This window comes from Etheostoma cragini, chromosome 11 (assembly GCF_013103735.1).
Source record: "Etheostoma cragini isolate CJK2018 chromosome 11, CSU_Ecrag_1.0, whole genome shotgun sequence".
NCBI classification, from domain to species: domain Eukaryota; kingdom Metazoa; phylum Chordata; class Actinopteri; order Perciformes; family Percidae; genus Etheostoma; species Etheostoma cragini.
This window is the reverse complement of record NC_048417.1, coordinates 9902061-9918336: the sequence shown is the minus strand read 5'-3', so window position 1 is coordinate 9918336 and position 16276 is coordinate 9902061. Positions and strand designations below refer to the sequence as shown.

At 39.2% G+C, this 16276-nt stretch overlaps 1 protein-coding gene across 10 annotated transcripts in view; it reads left to right on the top strand.

Annotated features, from left to right (window-relative positions):
* The window catches only part of dachd (dachshund d), a 118379-nt gene that overhangs the window by 18138 nt on the left and 83965 nt on the right, over positions 1 to 16276 (top strand). For all 10 annotated transcript variants that reach the window (XM_034885137.1, XM_034885133.1, XM_034885135.1 and 7 more), the window contains exon 3: positions 5816 to 6372. In XM_034885137.1, the coding sequence (XP_034741028.1) occupies positions 5816 to 6372 (557 nt within the window). The remainder of the gene's footprint in view (positions 1 to 5815; positions 6373 to 16276) is intronic.

Sequence of the window (16276 nt, the reverse complement as noted above, 5' to 3'; positions counted from 1 at the left end):
AGAGAGAGAAAGAGAGAGCGAGAAAGAGAGAGAGAGAGAGAGGGAGATAGAAAGAGAGAGAGAGAAATATAATTTTACCATCGGAATTTCTCAATTAGCATACCACATTTTCTCCATTAGATAAACTGCCTTTAGAGAGCTGGCTGGTTTAATCTGTTTAATGTCCGTGTAAACTATAATCTCCTGATTCTAAAAAGAAATCCCCTAAGGACATCATTCGCATACACTCTTCATAAGACAGTTTTTGAAAGACATGATCGAGTGCAGCTTTTAAAGAGGTATTGAACGGTGATGGGTTGTTATGCCTATCATGCTTTCTTTTCTGTGGGACATGGATTGCGCAAGTTGGGCTTTCACTTGCTGGAGTTTAGCTAATCATTAGTAATTACGCTTTTACAAGCTTGTCCTTGCTTGACTATCACTAGAGCATACAATATAGACACATTCCCAATTGTTCCAATGGTATATAGGTTTATGTGGGTGCTCAGTCTTCTGTTTAGTAATTCAACGAGTGTCATGACAACAGCCTGTTTTCTCTAAAGTCATATGCAACATTAAGTAACTTCTCTTGAAAATGGGGAAGTTGTCATTGTTTTATTCATTCATTCATTATGAAAGATAATTTAGAAGAGAAATCACCACGTGACCCAATACATGAATCAAACTTTGAGCTCAGATTGAACCAGAAGTGTTGACTGTGTGTACATGTGCATGACTGCCAATCATAGCAGCGCGGGGCTGTTAGTGTATATAGATATAGAAATCAGGATTTGTTGTTATTCTACTGAACGATGAGCAGAGAGAAATCAGCGTGTTTACATGCATATCATTGCCTTCCATCATACACTGCAGGCTGTATGAATTAGGGCCTGCAAACAGTCTCATTCTCCTTGCATCACGCCAAGAGTCCCTCCATTGATTACCCTTCCCCGCTCCCAGGAAATGGCTCATGCATCTCGTGTACATTATAACAAATGTTCTCTTTGCATTACAATTGAATTGTGATTGTTATGTTCAATCAATGGGGAAAGGTCACGGGATCGCTCCTGCCAGCGCTTTAATGGAGAAGTCGATGAGGATTCATTTTAATCACTGCGGCTGTGGCAGAATGAGCACAACACTGAGAGACTGTCAATGGCCCGGTAATTACCGCTGTTTATACAGGTTTCTGCTTTAGCAATTTAGATATCCACAAATCTCTCTGTTTCTTGCACCCCAGTTATATTGGAAGCTGCGTGGCTTCAAATGAAGTACTGTAGGATGTGGGCCGTGACTACTCTTAATTGTGGGTAAGGCAGGCTCTTTGAAAATAAACTGAACTCCATTTGCTCCTCTTTTGAGCAGTCACATTACCAGAAAGCCGTTATTTTACATACTTTGTGAGAAAGAGCTTTCTGTTAGCTCAGCTGAATCCTGCCTGTGACAGTTCAGTTGTATCAAGAAGTGAAGATTGTGTTTGTACATCGCCAGTATTTACAGTACATGGAGGTCTCGGTTATATCTACTGTATGTGTTCATATAGATATTGGTACTAAATGATCTTATTTTGTAATGTCATAATTGCTCTTGAAGGAAGTGTGATTTCATAAATAGCTACAGTTAATGTAGACTTAATTTGTCAGACCTCTCGCTAAATGTGGATTCCCTCTTCATTTTCTGACTTTATTCTCTGTGTTCTTTGTTGTATGCGTCTCTTTGGTCACTATTACTCAACCTGTGTTGTTTTGAACATGCTACAAGTAAGGTCTTGACTTTGTACATAAAACTTTAAAAAGCTTTAAAAAGTAGTTGACTAATTATGTATAGGCCCCAACTTGGAACCAGAAATGCAATTTTGTGTAGGGCTGCAACTAAAGATTATTTTTCTTATTGAGTCGTCCGCTGATTAGTTTAATTGACCTTGATTGATCAAAATAGTTGCTGATTAATTTCAAATCATTTGAGCTCCAATAAAATATTACATATACTTTGGATTTTGACTAAAAAATGTAAGTTGTTCTGAGAAGAATATAGAAACTGCCACTAAACACTCAACGGGTTAACATTATGCGAGAAGTACTATGCTGTAACTTGTAATTAGAAAGAAATGGATGTGGCCAATGTAGAAAAATGATCACACACCCTCTGCTATCAGTGTGCTCTCTGACATCTCCCCTTCACCCAGAGTGGCATGTTTGTGTTGGACGGTGTCTAAGGATAGATAGGGTCAAGGCAGTGTAACCTTGGAGAAACAAATATTCATGATCAATAAGTGCTTTATTCCAAGCATCTAAATGATTCTTATGTCTAAAGCTGCTCCCCCTTTCCTTTCCCATTTGCCCATGCGGAAAAGCAGTTTGAAGATTTATGCAGACTAGGTAAAGGGACATTTTAAAAGACTACACAGTATCACTGCTTTCAAATGTCATGTAATCATAGGTTAGGAGAGAGTGCTGGGCACAGAGAGCTAAGTGATGTTACAGATAATGAATTGCCTCTGAAATATAATACATCGTGAGTATGATTCTTTGTACCAAGCTCTGTACACCAAGTCTGTTCAATTAAAGTTATTTATCTCTCTTGTTTTTTAAGTTCATCAATTATGTTGTGATACACTTAATGTCCATAAGAGGATGATGTATGATTGGTCTAATTATTTCTTATTCACCATGCTTTCTAAAGCATATCAATTTTGTTAATACCATGTAATTAAAACACGTCAGTGCGCTACAAGTTGCTGGCTGTATTAATGACTATGAAAATAATTTTAATTAAATAGCCAATTATAGAAAAATCCTAACCATGAGAATTGACATTTAAATGAATTCAATTTAAATTGCTTTTCAACATTGTTTTATCAAAGCTTTATGGGGTGAATAAATTATTACATCAAACAATATACTGTGTCATTGATCATACACAAGTCTTGTCCCATATCCATACATTTTGAAACACTTTCCTGATGCCATACATCATGCTGGGTGATTACATTTTGACATAGTCATTTGTTTACTGCAATCTCATCCACTTGTACTGTACTTCTGTGTACTTTTGAGAAAACTCTGTTAACTGTTTATGTTACTTTGTTGACCAAGTATTTAGCCATGCTGAAACTTTGCTCACGTTACTAACTTCCAACTATGTTGCAAAGGACAATTTGACACTGCCACTACTTAGTCTAACTGTGCCTTAAGAAAACGTTTGGGACATTTTGTCACAAGTAAACAATTATCCCTTCAAGATAGGTTCCCATACATTGTTTCCATGCAGTGGTGCTTTTGCATTTGTGCAGAATTATATCAACAACGTGTTATGGCGTAATGTACAGCAGCAGTTTACAGACTTTATGTTACGCTGTGTTTTCATAACAAGGGTCAGACACATGCAGCCCACCCAGTCTGTTGAAAGGCCTTTGTATCCAAACATCATACATATCCTGGGGTGCCTTTAATACCTATTAGGCTACTCAGGCTCAAATATATTTTTTCCTGCATAATGTTAATGAAAGTCATTTTTCAGACATTACAAGCACAATGATTTGCAGTAAACCCAAGCAGATGAGAAATAGTAGGCAAACTGTTGTGACATTCATTGTATATAATGACATCTTAATATGGTGCATATTTAAGTGAAAGGTTAGCAACATAAAGGGCAAATGGATTGCCTCGCAATGAATTTTAAGCAGCTATTGATTTTACACTACAAGCTACCTCTTTCCCTGAATGATAATTTTAAAATGGCACACTGCTTATCTTAAAGCTGAGCTTACAAAACTGGAAAACAAATACACAGAATATTAAGGCAAATGCACCCTATAATAAGCAACACCCTTACTGATGCTCATCACACTCATTCCACCTATAGAAGACATGGTAAGTGCTGATGTACTCTCCAATATTCAGCTAATATGAATACGAAGTACATCTAAAAGCACATAGAGAACTTAAAGTCTAAATATTGTGCAAGCAAAAGTAGAACTAAGACTTACACTGTTGCGTATGTATCTCGAGACCCGTTGATGGTTGTTTGGGAATGTAATCTAATAAGCGTAATCACTTTAATCTCTGCTAAACTAACAAGGTCTTTCTTTCTCTCAAACAAGCTTTCTGAAAACCAGAGTTCAATAAGTCCAATTATGTTTTTCTCCCATTAGTTAAAGAACACAGAAGTATTTTTACTGATCCTATCTAACATATCCTAGTCCAATTTATTAGTATATTGCAATCTATTAATGAACTGTCTAAATTAGGATCCAACTGCATGTTTACATAGTCCACTGTCCTGCGCTAACAGTTTGGTTTGTAAGAAAGGCAGGAAGAAAGTTACTGTAACTTATGATGTGCCATAGTGGTTGAAAATGTGTGTAAACTGCATGAGCTCTTTATTGTACATGGACTTGACCGACCTACCCCCATGATACAGGGCTGCACTTCCTCGCTCTCTGCCTTTAGCCTTCTTTTCCTGTACTGTGAGATTGGGCAAAGGTTTGAGAGTTCATGCTCTAAGGTGGTTGAAGCCTGGTTCACTACTCGGCATCATAAAGTAGTACAGCCCTCGAACAAGCGGATGTTCTATCTGGACGTTATGCAGTATGTGTACGGGGGATTAAGTTGACACTGCAATCCCGTGCAAGACACCTGAAAAGTAAACAGTTACCATTTTTATGCATGTCTGTTTACATGTTGATTTTTTTTTTTTTAGGTTTTAACTCGGCCAGTGTTCTTACACCACTTTTAAATTGTTAAATGTAATGAGGTACAGTATGCACATTAGTCATCTTTATCTTCAGCTAATTTGAGTTCATTAACAATGTTAACACTGTTTCCATAGTTTCGTTGCCATTGTTTGACATGGTCTCCTGCTCACCTGTAATTCTTAAATCATAAAGTAATAGTGATCATGGGTGTTGAACTTGAAATGGACATTAAGTTGTGAACTAACAATGAAGCAGTGCATGTAGAATTATATAAGGTTTACAAGGTGTTACTTCATATGAAAAGCAATAGCCACTTTAACCATGTAAATACAATAATCATTAAGGACTAATTAAACAAGACATATTTTCCTGTCCCACAGGTAGTGTGTACCTTCAACTGTGACTCATATTGGCATGCTCAGTCAGAAAAAATGACAAGTAGATCAGTTAAAAACCATTGCCGTGTGAATGCCTGGACGAAAGAAAAATGTGGGTTTGCATAATTCCTTTAAATAGTTGCAGGATGTAAGCAAACAAAGTGCAAACGTTTTTTTTTCAAAAACATGATACTTAGAGTGATCCACTGTCGATAAGGTCACTGTGGTGCAGTGGGTTTGCATACTGTTGGATAGCAGGTGTAACCTTTGCGGCTGTTAATGTGCTGTGTTAACTGCCATTTCATGAATAACTTGTGAGTGCATGCTTTTTTGACGAACAAAACAAACAAAAAATGTTCACGAATATGATCCGATTTAACGGGATCTCTCTTGTATGGAATAAACTATTTTAATAGACCTGAACCATTTAAGTGTAGCCCGAGCCCCATTATCTGTTATTCAAAGGCTTCCACTGTCCCCTAGCTCCTCCCTTTCTGTACCGTGTGACAACAACAACTCATCCACAGAGCGGAGCTGCACTTTTCAGCTCATTTTCCTCCTGTCATTCCTCCTCCTATCTTTGATCATTGTCCCGCCGCTCAGCCCCCCCAAAACCCTCACTCAGCACGCCTTTTTTCGGCAGCTCTTTTTACTTCCCAACTTATCTGAGGAGCTAAACTCTCGTGGATTCTTTCATTTAGGGGTGTCTCGGCAGGCTGGGTTTTCTACTTTGAACTTCGGCTACTCTCTTCCCCTCCTGTAGGTGACCATGGCCATACCGGCTGCTCTGATCCCACCAACCCCTCTGGTCCCACCGCCAACGATCTCGACTCCCTCCGCGACGACGTCCCCGCCGTCGACAACTTCATCACCATCTCCATCCCTGGCTCCCCCATCCGGACCCGGACAGAACCTGTTCAGATCAGAGCTCCTTACCACCGGCAGCCCGGGCATCCCGAACGCGGGTCTACCTCCCGGCAAACCCGTGTACTCAACCCCGTCGCCTGTTGAAAACATACCGCAAAACAACGAGTGCAAGATGGTCGAGTTGCGCGGTGCAAAAGTGGCCTCTTTCACCGTGGACGGCAGCGAGCTCATCTGCCTTCCTCAGGCTTTCGACCTGTTCCTGAAGCACCTGGTCGGCGGACTGCACACGGTCTACACCAAGCTGAAGCGGCTGGAGATCACGCCGGTGGTGTGCAATGTGGAGCAGGTCCGCATCCTCAGAGGGCTCGGCGCCATCCAACCTGGGGTGAACCGCTGTAAACTCATCTCCAGAAAAGACTTCGAGACTCTGTACAACGACTGCACTAATGCGAGGTTAGTGGAGAGCTCTGTGCGGCATGTTGATTTAAATGTCTTTACGGACACCCGTGCGTAAAGGCGCGGGATCAGGGAAGGGGGAGACATTTTTCCTTTATAATAAAAACATAAGACAAGTGGTTCAAGTGATGGTCCGAAGTTAAATAGTGTGTGTGAATACGTGAGCGTGGGTTTCAAACTCCATCCAAGCGACGTACCTGTCTGTTAGACGGGGAGAAGGCAGCGCGCAACATCTGTGAAAAAGTTTAGTGAAAGTTTTTAACACGTGCAAGGCAATGCTGTGCCATGATGGATAGCCTGTCTGCCTCAGAACAAATTAATCGATAATGTAGGTTACACTACGGCTGCGTTTCACAATACTGTTGAATAAACTTTAGGTGTAGAGCTGCCACTGCAACACAATTTCAGAGATAAGACTCCAGTCACATTTACTGGAAAGCCTTTTAATTTAAGGAAACCTTTAGCTAACCTTAATTTGTATTATGGCTCTGTAAGAAAACTAGGTTTTGCCTCATTATGTTTTCTTGCCACAGGGGCAATACTATTTCAATTATGATAACTCTGATTTTGGAAAGTAAACAAGAAAAATCCAGATTGACAGAATTTTATGAATATTTTTGAATTAATTTTTTTTTTCAATGTTGACAGGCATTATATTTTTTTAAGAAGGTTACATGGAAATTGATATATAGTAAAAGAGGTGAACCATACAAGTGTCTATTAAAGCATTAACCCATATTACCAAATCAAAAAATGTAAGCTTTATATGTTTTAATATGGAGTGATTTAAGTGAAGATCAATATTTGATTAAAAGTCATTTTTACTGTCCTGTTGCTCCTAGCTTTGATGTATCGCTCAGTCTCACAGGATGGTTCAGCCTGGTCAAATTTACCATCTTACCTGTCACTATGATTGATTCCATATTGATCTGCTACCCAGAAACGAGCTGGAAATGCAAATATGATGGAACGGCTCACATCAGTGGAGAATAGCAATACACACTTTGAGTCACTTGGTTATCTCAGAGTGAAATCATACAGGCTTTTGGAAAACTAAAGTGTGCAATCAAACTTTATTATGACTTTTAGATGGATGCTTACTATCAAAACACACATGCACAAACTGTAAACAGACCCATTTTTTGTACTATTTTGTGTCATTAAGATCCATACAGTATGTATGAGAGGTTGGATACATTTTGACCCTCATAGCACTGCTTTATCTGCAAAGTGCACTATTAGGCCTGTTCACAACATGCCATATCAAACAACTCACACATTGAAGTAGACCGATAGATATTATTACACCAAAACAAATAATATAATACTTTTTAAATCTTTTCTCTCATGTAGTTTACTAATATTTTTAGTAGCATTGTTTCCTATCATTTTTTCTCTTCTCTTTATGCTTGCTTCGGTACAGTCAGCCTCACATATCTGCATACAATATTTGGAGTTTTTAATATGCTTCAACCTCATATTTTCATGCCTGCTGTAATTGTCTCAACAACTCACCTGTGCACTTTGGTGCTAAGGCATCATTTACATTAAGCATCAAGGGAGTAGAACACCCCCCTTTCCCTCACACCCTCTTTATAGAGAAAAACATACCGTGCAGTGATCCTATCCTCAAGCCTGGCGTGGGGCTTCAGGTGACAAAGTATGTGGTTGAACTCTCCGGGTTGTCAATGGGAGGATGGCCAGTGATGGGGTTAAAGGATAATGCAGTGCCTCGCGTCGCTTTAATGACGCTAAAGTGGTGGGCTATTACAGGCACATGGACAGGACTGTAATTGTCTCTGAAAGCAGCCAGGTACTCCCGGTGCTGGGCTGAAATCAATCACTCAGACCCGGCCTGCCCGCCTGCCTGCCCCATTTGGAGAATTACATCATGGAACAGTGAGGCATCCGCTGGATAAAAGGCCTCTGTTACTTAGAAAGAGTTGATTTTATTTGCAGGGATGTGCGCTTTACACCGTCTGTCATTGATTTGCTGTTGACAAAATGATCAGTCTGAGTAAACAAGACACAGGTTGCCCTGTAGATGAAAACGAGTTCCCTCTCCAAAGTCAATGTACCGTTTTGCACCGACTTGTTGTCAGTTAAAAAGTATCTGAGTTCACCGGTTAACCCACTCAGGTTACACAACAACAGCCTGCTGCCCGAGATAGTTTAGCTTTTCATCTCATCCTTTTACCACAATGTCACTACTCTTATTATACACTGGCAGTGTGGTAACAATGAAGTGAATACTACTCCTGTACAATGGGTCTTACTATTTCACATGCAGTTTTTTTCCCTCCCACGGTCTATTGTGTTAAAACAACACTACTCTCATTTTGCACACAGTGTGAATGTGAATAGCATCACAGAGCACCACTGCATCCCGCTGTTTTAGTTTTGATGTGGACACAGACAAACTCCAACCAAATTGTTCCCCACTACGCTTCCTATAGCATAACACTTTTTGAACATATTAAAATGGAAAACGTATTTTTACAAAAATGCAGTGTAAGATTTTTTATTTATTCTGGTGATGAACTGAGGTGAGGAATTGTTTTTATAATGGAACATTTAATTTACACACTTTTACAGTGAGTGTTTGAACTATGTTTGCTTTGCCTAATATTGGACATATTTGAGTGTTTTTGTAATTATTGTTCATCTTTATAAGAATTAGGAATAGGGTCATTTTTGACCCCTTCATTTTCTTAAGGAATCTTGTGCCAGATTAGCTCTCGCTCCCAGACTGATCCAGATTCAGTAATCTCCCCTACATTATAACTCTGGCCCTCCAGGAGCCCTCTGTTCCAGCTACTTGTTTTCCTTTTCATTTTCCCTGTGGTGGGATGGAAAAGGTTCTTATTGCTGTGTGACACTTGAACTCTCTGAAAGGTTATTATAACACAGGGGGCGGTGCAGAGATATCGCATATCTCTCATTGGTCTGCTTTGTGGGGGCAGGCTATCCGATGCTGGGGCGCAGAAATTCAGCAGTTAATTGACAATCATTGTCTACCCTTGAAGGTTAACCACACGCCCCAGACAATGTCCCACCACTGGGAATGGGACGGCTTTTCACTTACATGCCCTTCTTAAATAGATTTTCCCCGGCTCGTTTCAGTCAAACAGATCTCTGAAATGTTACGAGTGACAGGTCACAGTGGAATGACTTCCTTTTTTAACAGATGCATTTAATTGATACATACATGGCAGAAAGTGTTATGAAAGCTATCACCTCTCTTGTTCCTATTTCAAGAGTGTTTATGCCTAAACACACATATTTGCAAATGACGGTAATTGTTTTGTTTAGCGCTCAGTGTGAGCTGCCACTGAGGGTGCCAGCTTGTCTCTCTCCCTCCTCTCCGCTGCTGAGCTCTCTTAAAATATATTTGTTTTCTACAAGGCACGGATGTGTTTACAGGTACTCAAGGGAGATTTCTGGATTCCATTCAAATCATTTCCAGTCAGAGTGGGTGCTAAGATACCCGTCACCCAGCAACCACATCCAAGAGGGAGCTTGGGCGATAATAACTTCAAAAACAGAGTGACAGATGCCTGATTAGAGAGAGGGAAAGATAGAGAGAAAATGGTATACAAAGCTGTTTAAATCCCAATCTATTCAAGTACTTTCTTGTCAAATTGGCCCTCATATTTGTGTTGTTTTCTTATTGAAGAAAAAAAGAATGAATATTTTTTTTAACATTTTTAATCCTTCAGTGGGGCTCTGCTAAATTTGATTAGGTACAGTACATGTGCTCAAGTCAACTGTGCAGTTGGCAGATGGCGGCAAGGTATTTTCTTTTGCAAACAAATAGTCTCCTTAAAAATCAAAATCGCTTTATTGACTTTACATTTATTCAGCTGGAACAAGTGCAAATTAAAACACTTTTTTAGAAAAATCCACAGAGTAGCTCAGTTAATAAAAGTAACATTTTTTTTTTTTTTATAGCTTGCAATGCAGCTGAGCCAAGACTGTTGAAACCCCAGATTTCACTTGTTAAAGAGGCTTTGGTTGACACTGTCTAATGACATTTGTGGATTTAGAGGCTATTTGCATGGCAAAGAGGCCTGTATTGTTAATTTGCCTGTTGGATGCATTAGTTGCCCAAGCTCCTATCTTATTTGCATGCCTTTAGTTGATCGGCAACAGCAATTGAATTACCAATTAATTCCTCTACCAAATGAAATGGTCTGAAATCACAACGAGACATCAGGTCTCTCCATGTTAATTAGCATATTAAAATGACCTATTTTTTACTATGCTCAACAACCATAAAGGGGTATTAGCTTTGATTTGTATAGACAACAGACTTAAGCTGTTTAAAATCTATCTGTCAATATGCCTTATCTAGCATATTAAACTAGATTTGTTAACAGTAATTTTACCTGATGATTTTACACTTGAGACTGATTGCCTGACATGCCAGCAATAGATTTTGGTCACTCTGATTTCCGTTCTCCTCTTTTCCCAGTCAGTGCTCCCTTGCTTGTCTTTACTCACGGGCTCCTTCACATTACAGCACATTTAGAGAGCATGGCGGAAGTCGCTGGCGCTCATACCAGGATGTTAAATGCTACTGACAGAAGTTAGAGGGAGCAGATGAGATTTTCTGATTGGAGGAGGAATGCAGGCCTTTGCCTGGCTCTGTCTAATATGGTCACATAGAGAAATTGATTTTCCTCAGAAATTAATTAATTTTTCATATAGCCCAAAGCTGGAGTTTAAAAAAGAGTGCACACTTGCTGGTTTCCTATTTCCCCCCTTTTTTAAAGAATTATTGCCTAATCATATTAATACTTTTGCCCCAAGGATGAAAAGATAATTGTACAAATGCATTTGGAAATATGTATCACTGAGTATTTATGATTAAATTATGCAAATAACTCTGCTCCCATCCTTCGTGGGCCCAGATTGTCTAATTAGGATTGATATGGCGAATAGATGTTGGGGAATCTGAATACAAGCATGACCAAAGAGCAGAAAATTGAAAATGACAAGGCTGGAATCCTTAAAAAGTATGTAGTTTTTCCCCCCTCTCTGTCTAATTCAGCGTAGCTGTATCAGGAGTTAATTTTCCCCGGCTTCATTTCTCGTCTGAGCTGACAGGAAAAGAAATCCATTAGGGAAGCAATCTCAGATGGGATTCCACAAATTTCCTCCACTTGTTTTTTCTCTCTCTCTTCATTTTCGTGAAGGCTATCAGGGATGAATCTTCTCCTGAGTAAACATGCAGATGTTATTCCTCCAGTGTCAATGTTTTTGGAGCTCTTTCTTAATACAAAGGACTCCTCCTAATAATTGAAGTATATTAAGAAAGGAATGTCATCTAACAAAAAGCCCTTTGTACTTTTGGAATTTCAGTGAAGTTATTCATTTCATATTATAATAGCACAACTTTTTTCTCATGTTACTGAAAGTTAGGAAAGACCCTATGTAAATGCACTGTCCTATATATATATATATATATATAATTTTTTACCAATATCATGCAACAAAAATTACATCTTGTGTCAAGTTTAATATGACAATTTTAGGATTTGGCTATTACATTTTTTATGGCAAGTGACTGCAGAGTCGATGCATGCAAAGACTCAGATTTAGTTTTTAATTACAAACTTTTCATACCCAAATAATCAAAGTAATAATAAAATATGCAAATTTGTTTTTCAAAATGCCTAAAATATAATGTGTTATATATAATTATATATTATATGGTAATTCTCACCAACACAAGCATGTGTATCTATTGCCTTTCTGTTTTGAATGACTGATAAATAATAATAAAAGTATCCTCACCAGCTAGCTACCATGCTAACCAGCTGTTCGTGCTAACATGTCAACCGGACGATGACCCACCACATAGCTAACTATCATCGGTTACTGACCTAGCTAGCTAGCTAGTTAGGTATAAGTCGTTTAACTCAACACACATACAAAATATTGGTGAATTCAAAGATGACATGGCACGCAAACAAGCTTCAATAAAGTAAAAAAAAACAAGTTAAATGTGGGTCTGCGGAGCTCCTACCCCGGCTAGCCCACCAGCTAGCTGCAGCTAGCTTTGGACGGCTTACTAGCTGCTGCCCATCGCGTTGTAAGATCCACCGGTCAAATCTTAACATACACAGCGAACCCAACGAATATAATCACTGATAAGAAGAATGCTAGATGTTACAATTATTTGTCATAATTGACAATTAACACATAATCTTTGCCATAATGAGGTACCTCCCCTTGCTGTTAGCTTAGCATAGTGTACCTGTAACCCAGTCAGCTACAAAGAACTGGTAAAGCATCCAGAATTTTAAAAGCTTTGAGATCAGCAGCAGTGTATGAGTTGTCCAATGCATTTATCTTCAGTAGGCTAGGCGCGACTGCTGTCTTCACGCTGCAGCGGATACAGAATGCTAATCAATCCAATCCTCAGAATCTTTACATTAGCTTCCTGTTTGTCAACGGTTGGTTTTAAAATGCTACTGTTGGTTAATAAAGCACTGAGTGGTTTAGGGACAAAATACATTCATGGCCTGCTGCTCCCTGAAGAACCATTCAGAACTCTCAGATTGTCTGGGGACAGGTCTTACTGTCCCCAGAATCACAACTAAACACGGAGACGCAGCGTTCAGTTTTTGTGCGCCAAGAAAACTGGAGATCTGCTCAACTTTCGGTTCTTTTAAATCAAGGCTGAAAGCAACAAAACTGTCGGCGCGCCCACATGATACAAGCCTTCTGTGGGTTTGCACAGCCCCCATCCCTCCCCACGCAGTTGCTAGTAGCCAAGAACTACACGGACAATTCAAAAACATGATGGACTCTTCTGAAGTGGTAATTTTCTTCACTTGAGTTTCTATGTGCCGAAGTCCCCGGACGACACAATCTTCTGAACATAGCCATACCGAGAAATACAGAGAGAGTTGTGTGGAGCTGATAGTCCTGATTAGCGTTGTTGCAACCTATTAGGCAAGGGTTTGAATGTAACGGACATTCATTAAAATCAAATAAGTTACCCACTGAAGCTTTAAAACTTTTGTTTTCCACTACATTTTATTAAGTTGATACTATTTATAAATATCTTGCACTGTGATTTTTACTCTATTTTGATTTGTCTTACTGTGTGTTATTTTATTTTAATGGCTTATGTTATTGTTTTACTCTCTTCAAATTCTATAAATGTGTCTTTTTATATTGCCTTTTACATCTTTCCGAATGCCTTTAGGTCTTATGTAAAGTACTTTGAATTGAGAGACAGATCGACACACACTGTACGTTGCCACTAGTTTGAGCCAACAGTTACATGTAATTTAACAACAGCCGTGTTCCTTGCTGGGCTCAGCGGTACATCACAGAGAAGAAATCAGGGAGGAAATGACATCGGCTTCCACTCTCTCTTCTTCTGTTGTTAGCTTCAGATGAACGGTGCAGCACAGGAACAGCTCCTGTGCCTCCAACAGTATCTATTAAAGGGCTGATTGTTATCTAATCTTTACCTGGCGCTAGCTGGAAAAGCCCTGAAGCTAATGACACTTGAGACTAGCAGCACATTCTATGGTAGTTCAAAGTATCTGCTCAGTCAATACCTTCTGATGAAAAACTAAGAAAGGCCCCACAGCTATTTACGTGAAATCTGAATTTCCTTAGACACCAGAAACACTTAATGCAGTCAGTTTGTTGCATTGAATTGTAACTAACAATGTGCATGAAATAAGTTCCTGTTGAGCCAACAAGCTAGGCCCTAAACGGCTCTCTTGGGTCTGGTTTTAGAGCTTTAGAGTTTTAGACTTTTAAAGTAAATACATTATTTAAATTTAAGTTAAACTAAGCCATCACGAGTAAATAATCATGATGCCAACAATACTGATGTCAAAGTAAGTTAGTCCTTTCCACTTTAACACATTTTTGTGCAATCAGTGTAATGTAATATCAGTGCGCTGTAAATGCTTAGTTCCAGATTGTTCTCTTAATACAATTAAAGGTCACTTCTAAAGGAATAGTTCTAGCAGCGCCATTGGACACTGATCAGCAGATTGTTCCAGATCTGTCTATCAAATGATGACAAAAAAAAATCACTATAACCTTGTTAAATCTGCTCAATCAAGCTTCAGTCATTAATCTTAAGGTCATCGCAAGCTTAATATTTTTTAAATTAGAAAATTAAGAAAAAAGTAAGTAGCTGATATATTAGCATTTTTAACAACCCGTTCCAATATCTTCTTGAAAGTTCTAGTTAAAAATAAAAGGAAAACAAACGTTAAAGAAAAAAAGAACTTTGTCTACACTGTGCTGTGTATGAATGTATTCATGTGGCTCTGTTTTCAATGCAGAATCATTTCAGTTGTCAGCGGTTCAAAGTGAACGAGACAGCTCATTCTCTGTACGGTAAAACGATAAGGTCTGCAATTTTGGCTGTTATCCATAGAGATAGCCACACCCAGAGCTGCTTCCTGACGACATTGCACACCTGTAGAGGTTATGAGCAGGGTATCAATATCACCAGGTCAACACATTTTCATCTAACACTGACATCTCTCTTTGCCTTTCACCCTCTCTCTCTGCTTCTGTCTCTCTCCTTGTAAGCCTAGTGAGAATATTGGTGGGAGTCTTTATTGGTTGCAGTGCTTAGGTTTCTCTCTTCCTAGACTCAAATGTCACCGTCTCCCTGATGTTTCTTTAAAATCGCCTGTGCCACCACTTGCTGTGGCGCCCGGCTATTATTACCCTCCTCTTAAAGAGTGACAGTCGGGTCCTCGGAGACGTGACTCAAACCTCTGTGGATGAAGCTGTAGTGCTGTGTCAAGCCAATGCTCGCAGCCAATCAGATAGCACAAAATAGACCACTGTACACCTGGTATGCAACAAGGGTTAGTAGTCAGTTCAGTTCCATTAAGTTTCAAAGATAAAAAATAAGCTGTTATCAGCTGGAAAAAAATAAGAAGAAGCAAACATAATAAAAATAACAATGTTTTATAGGAGTCACATTAACTGTGATCTTAAGTCTAACTCTTGAGTCAAACTCTGTCCATGCATGTGCTAATTCCCTGAAAGCAATGTGCTGTTACTTGTGTATGTTCGTAGTAGTTACACACTAATGCAGAAAATACAGTGAGACCTCTATGGAAAATAAACATGGTTATGACAATAAAGCAACCCTTGGCTGAAATGGTTGGTCCACATACGTTAACCCTGTGTAACTTTAACATTAGGAGCTTGTGAGTGTGTCTGCTTGTGTCCAAGTGTGTCCATGTGAATTGCTCAGTGAGCAAGAGCGCGATTGTGTGTGTGTGAGAGAGAGAAAGAGACAGAGCAAATGTGAAAGAGAGAGAGACACTCTCGCACAACTTCACATATGAATGGTCTTGTGTGAAAAGGAGGATGAATTGAGTCAAGCTGACATAGCATGCCAATAAGCTTTGTCTCATTTCCAATGCCGTATTCATTTGTGACACAGAGAGATTTATTGCATGATTGACAATTATGAGAGGGTGACCTAGTTCTTTGTGATGGAACAAAAATGGTTTTCATCAGTTGCCTTTGCTGTCTTTTGCATTTTATGTGTGTGTGTCTGTGTGTGTGTGTGTGTGTGTGTGTATGTATGTGTGTGTGAGAGAAAGACGCTCCCTTGTAAAGAATGGGGATAGCCTCCATGCAATGAGATACTTTTTCCCCCCTCCAACTATTGAAACTCATGCATTTTTCTAGTAATGGCTTCATATATTTTGCATAGAATCACATCATCCACTATGTCTGTTCCACAGCAGAAAAAATGAATTTGCTACCTCATTAAGCAATGTGAGCTGTCCAAATGGATCACGTTAAAGTGACATTTTTACGAATGCTCCTCAATCTCTAACTTTGGTGAGGAAATAATATCTAACTTTTGGTGTGTCTGTGATATATATAT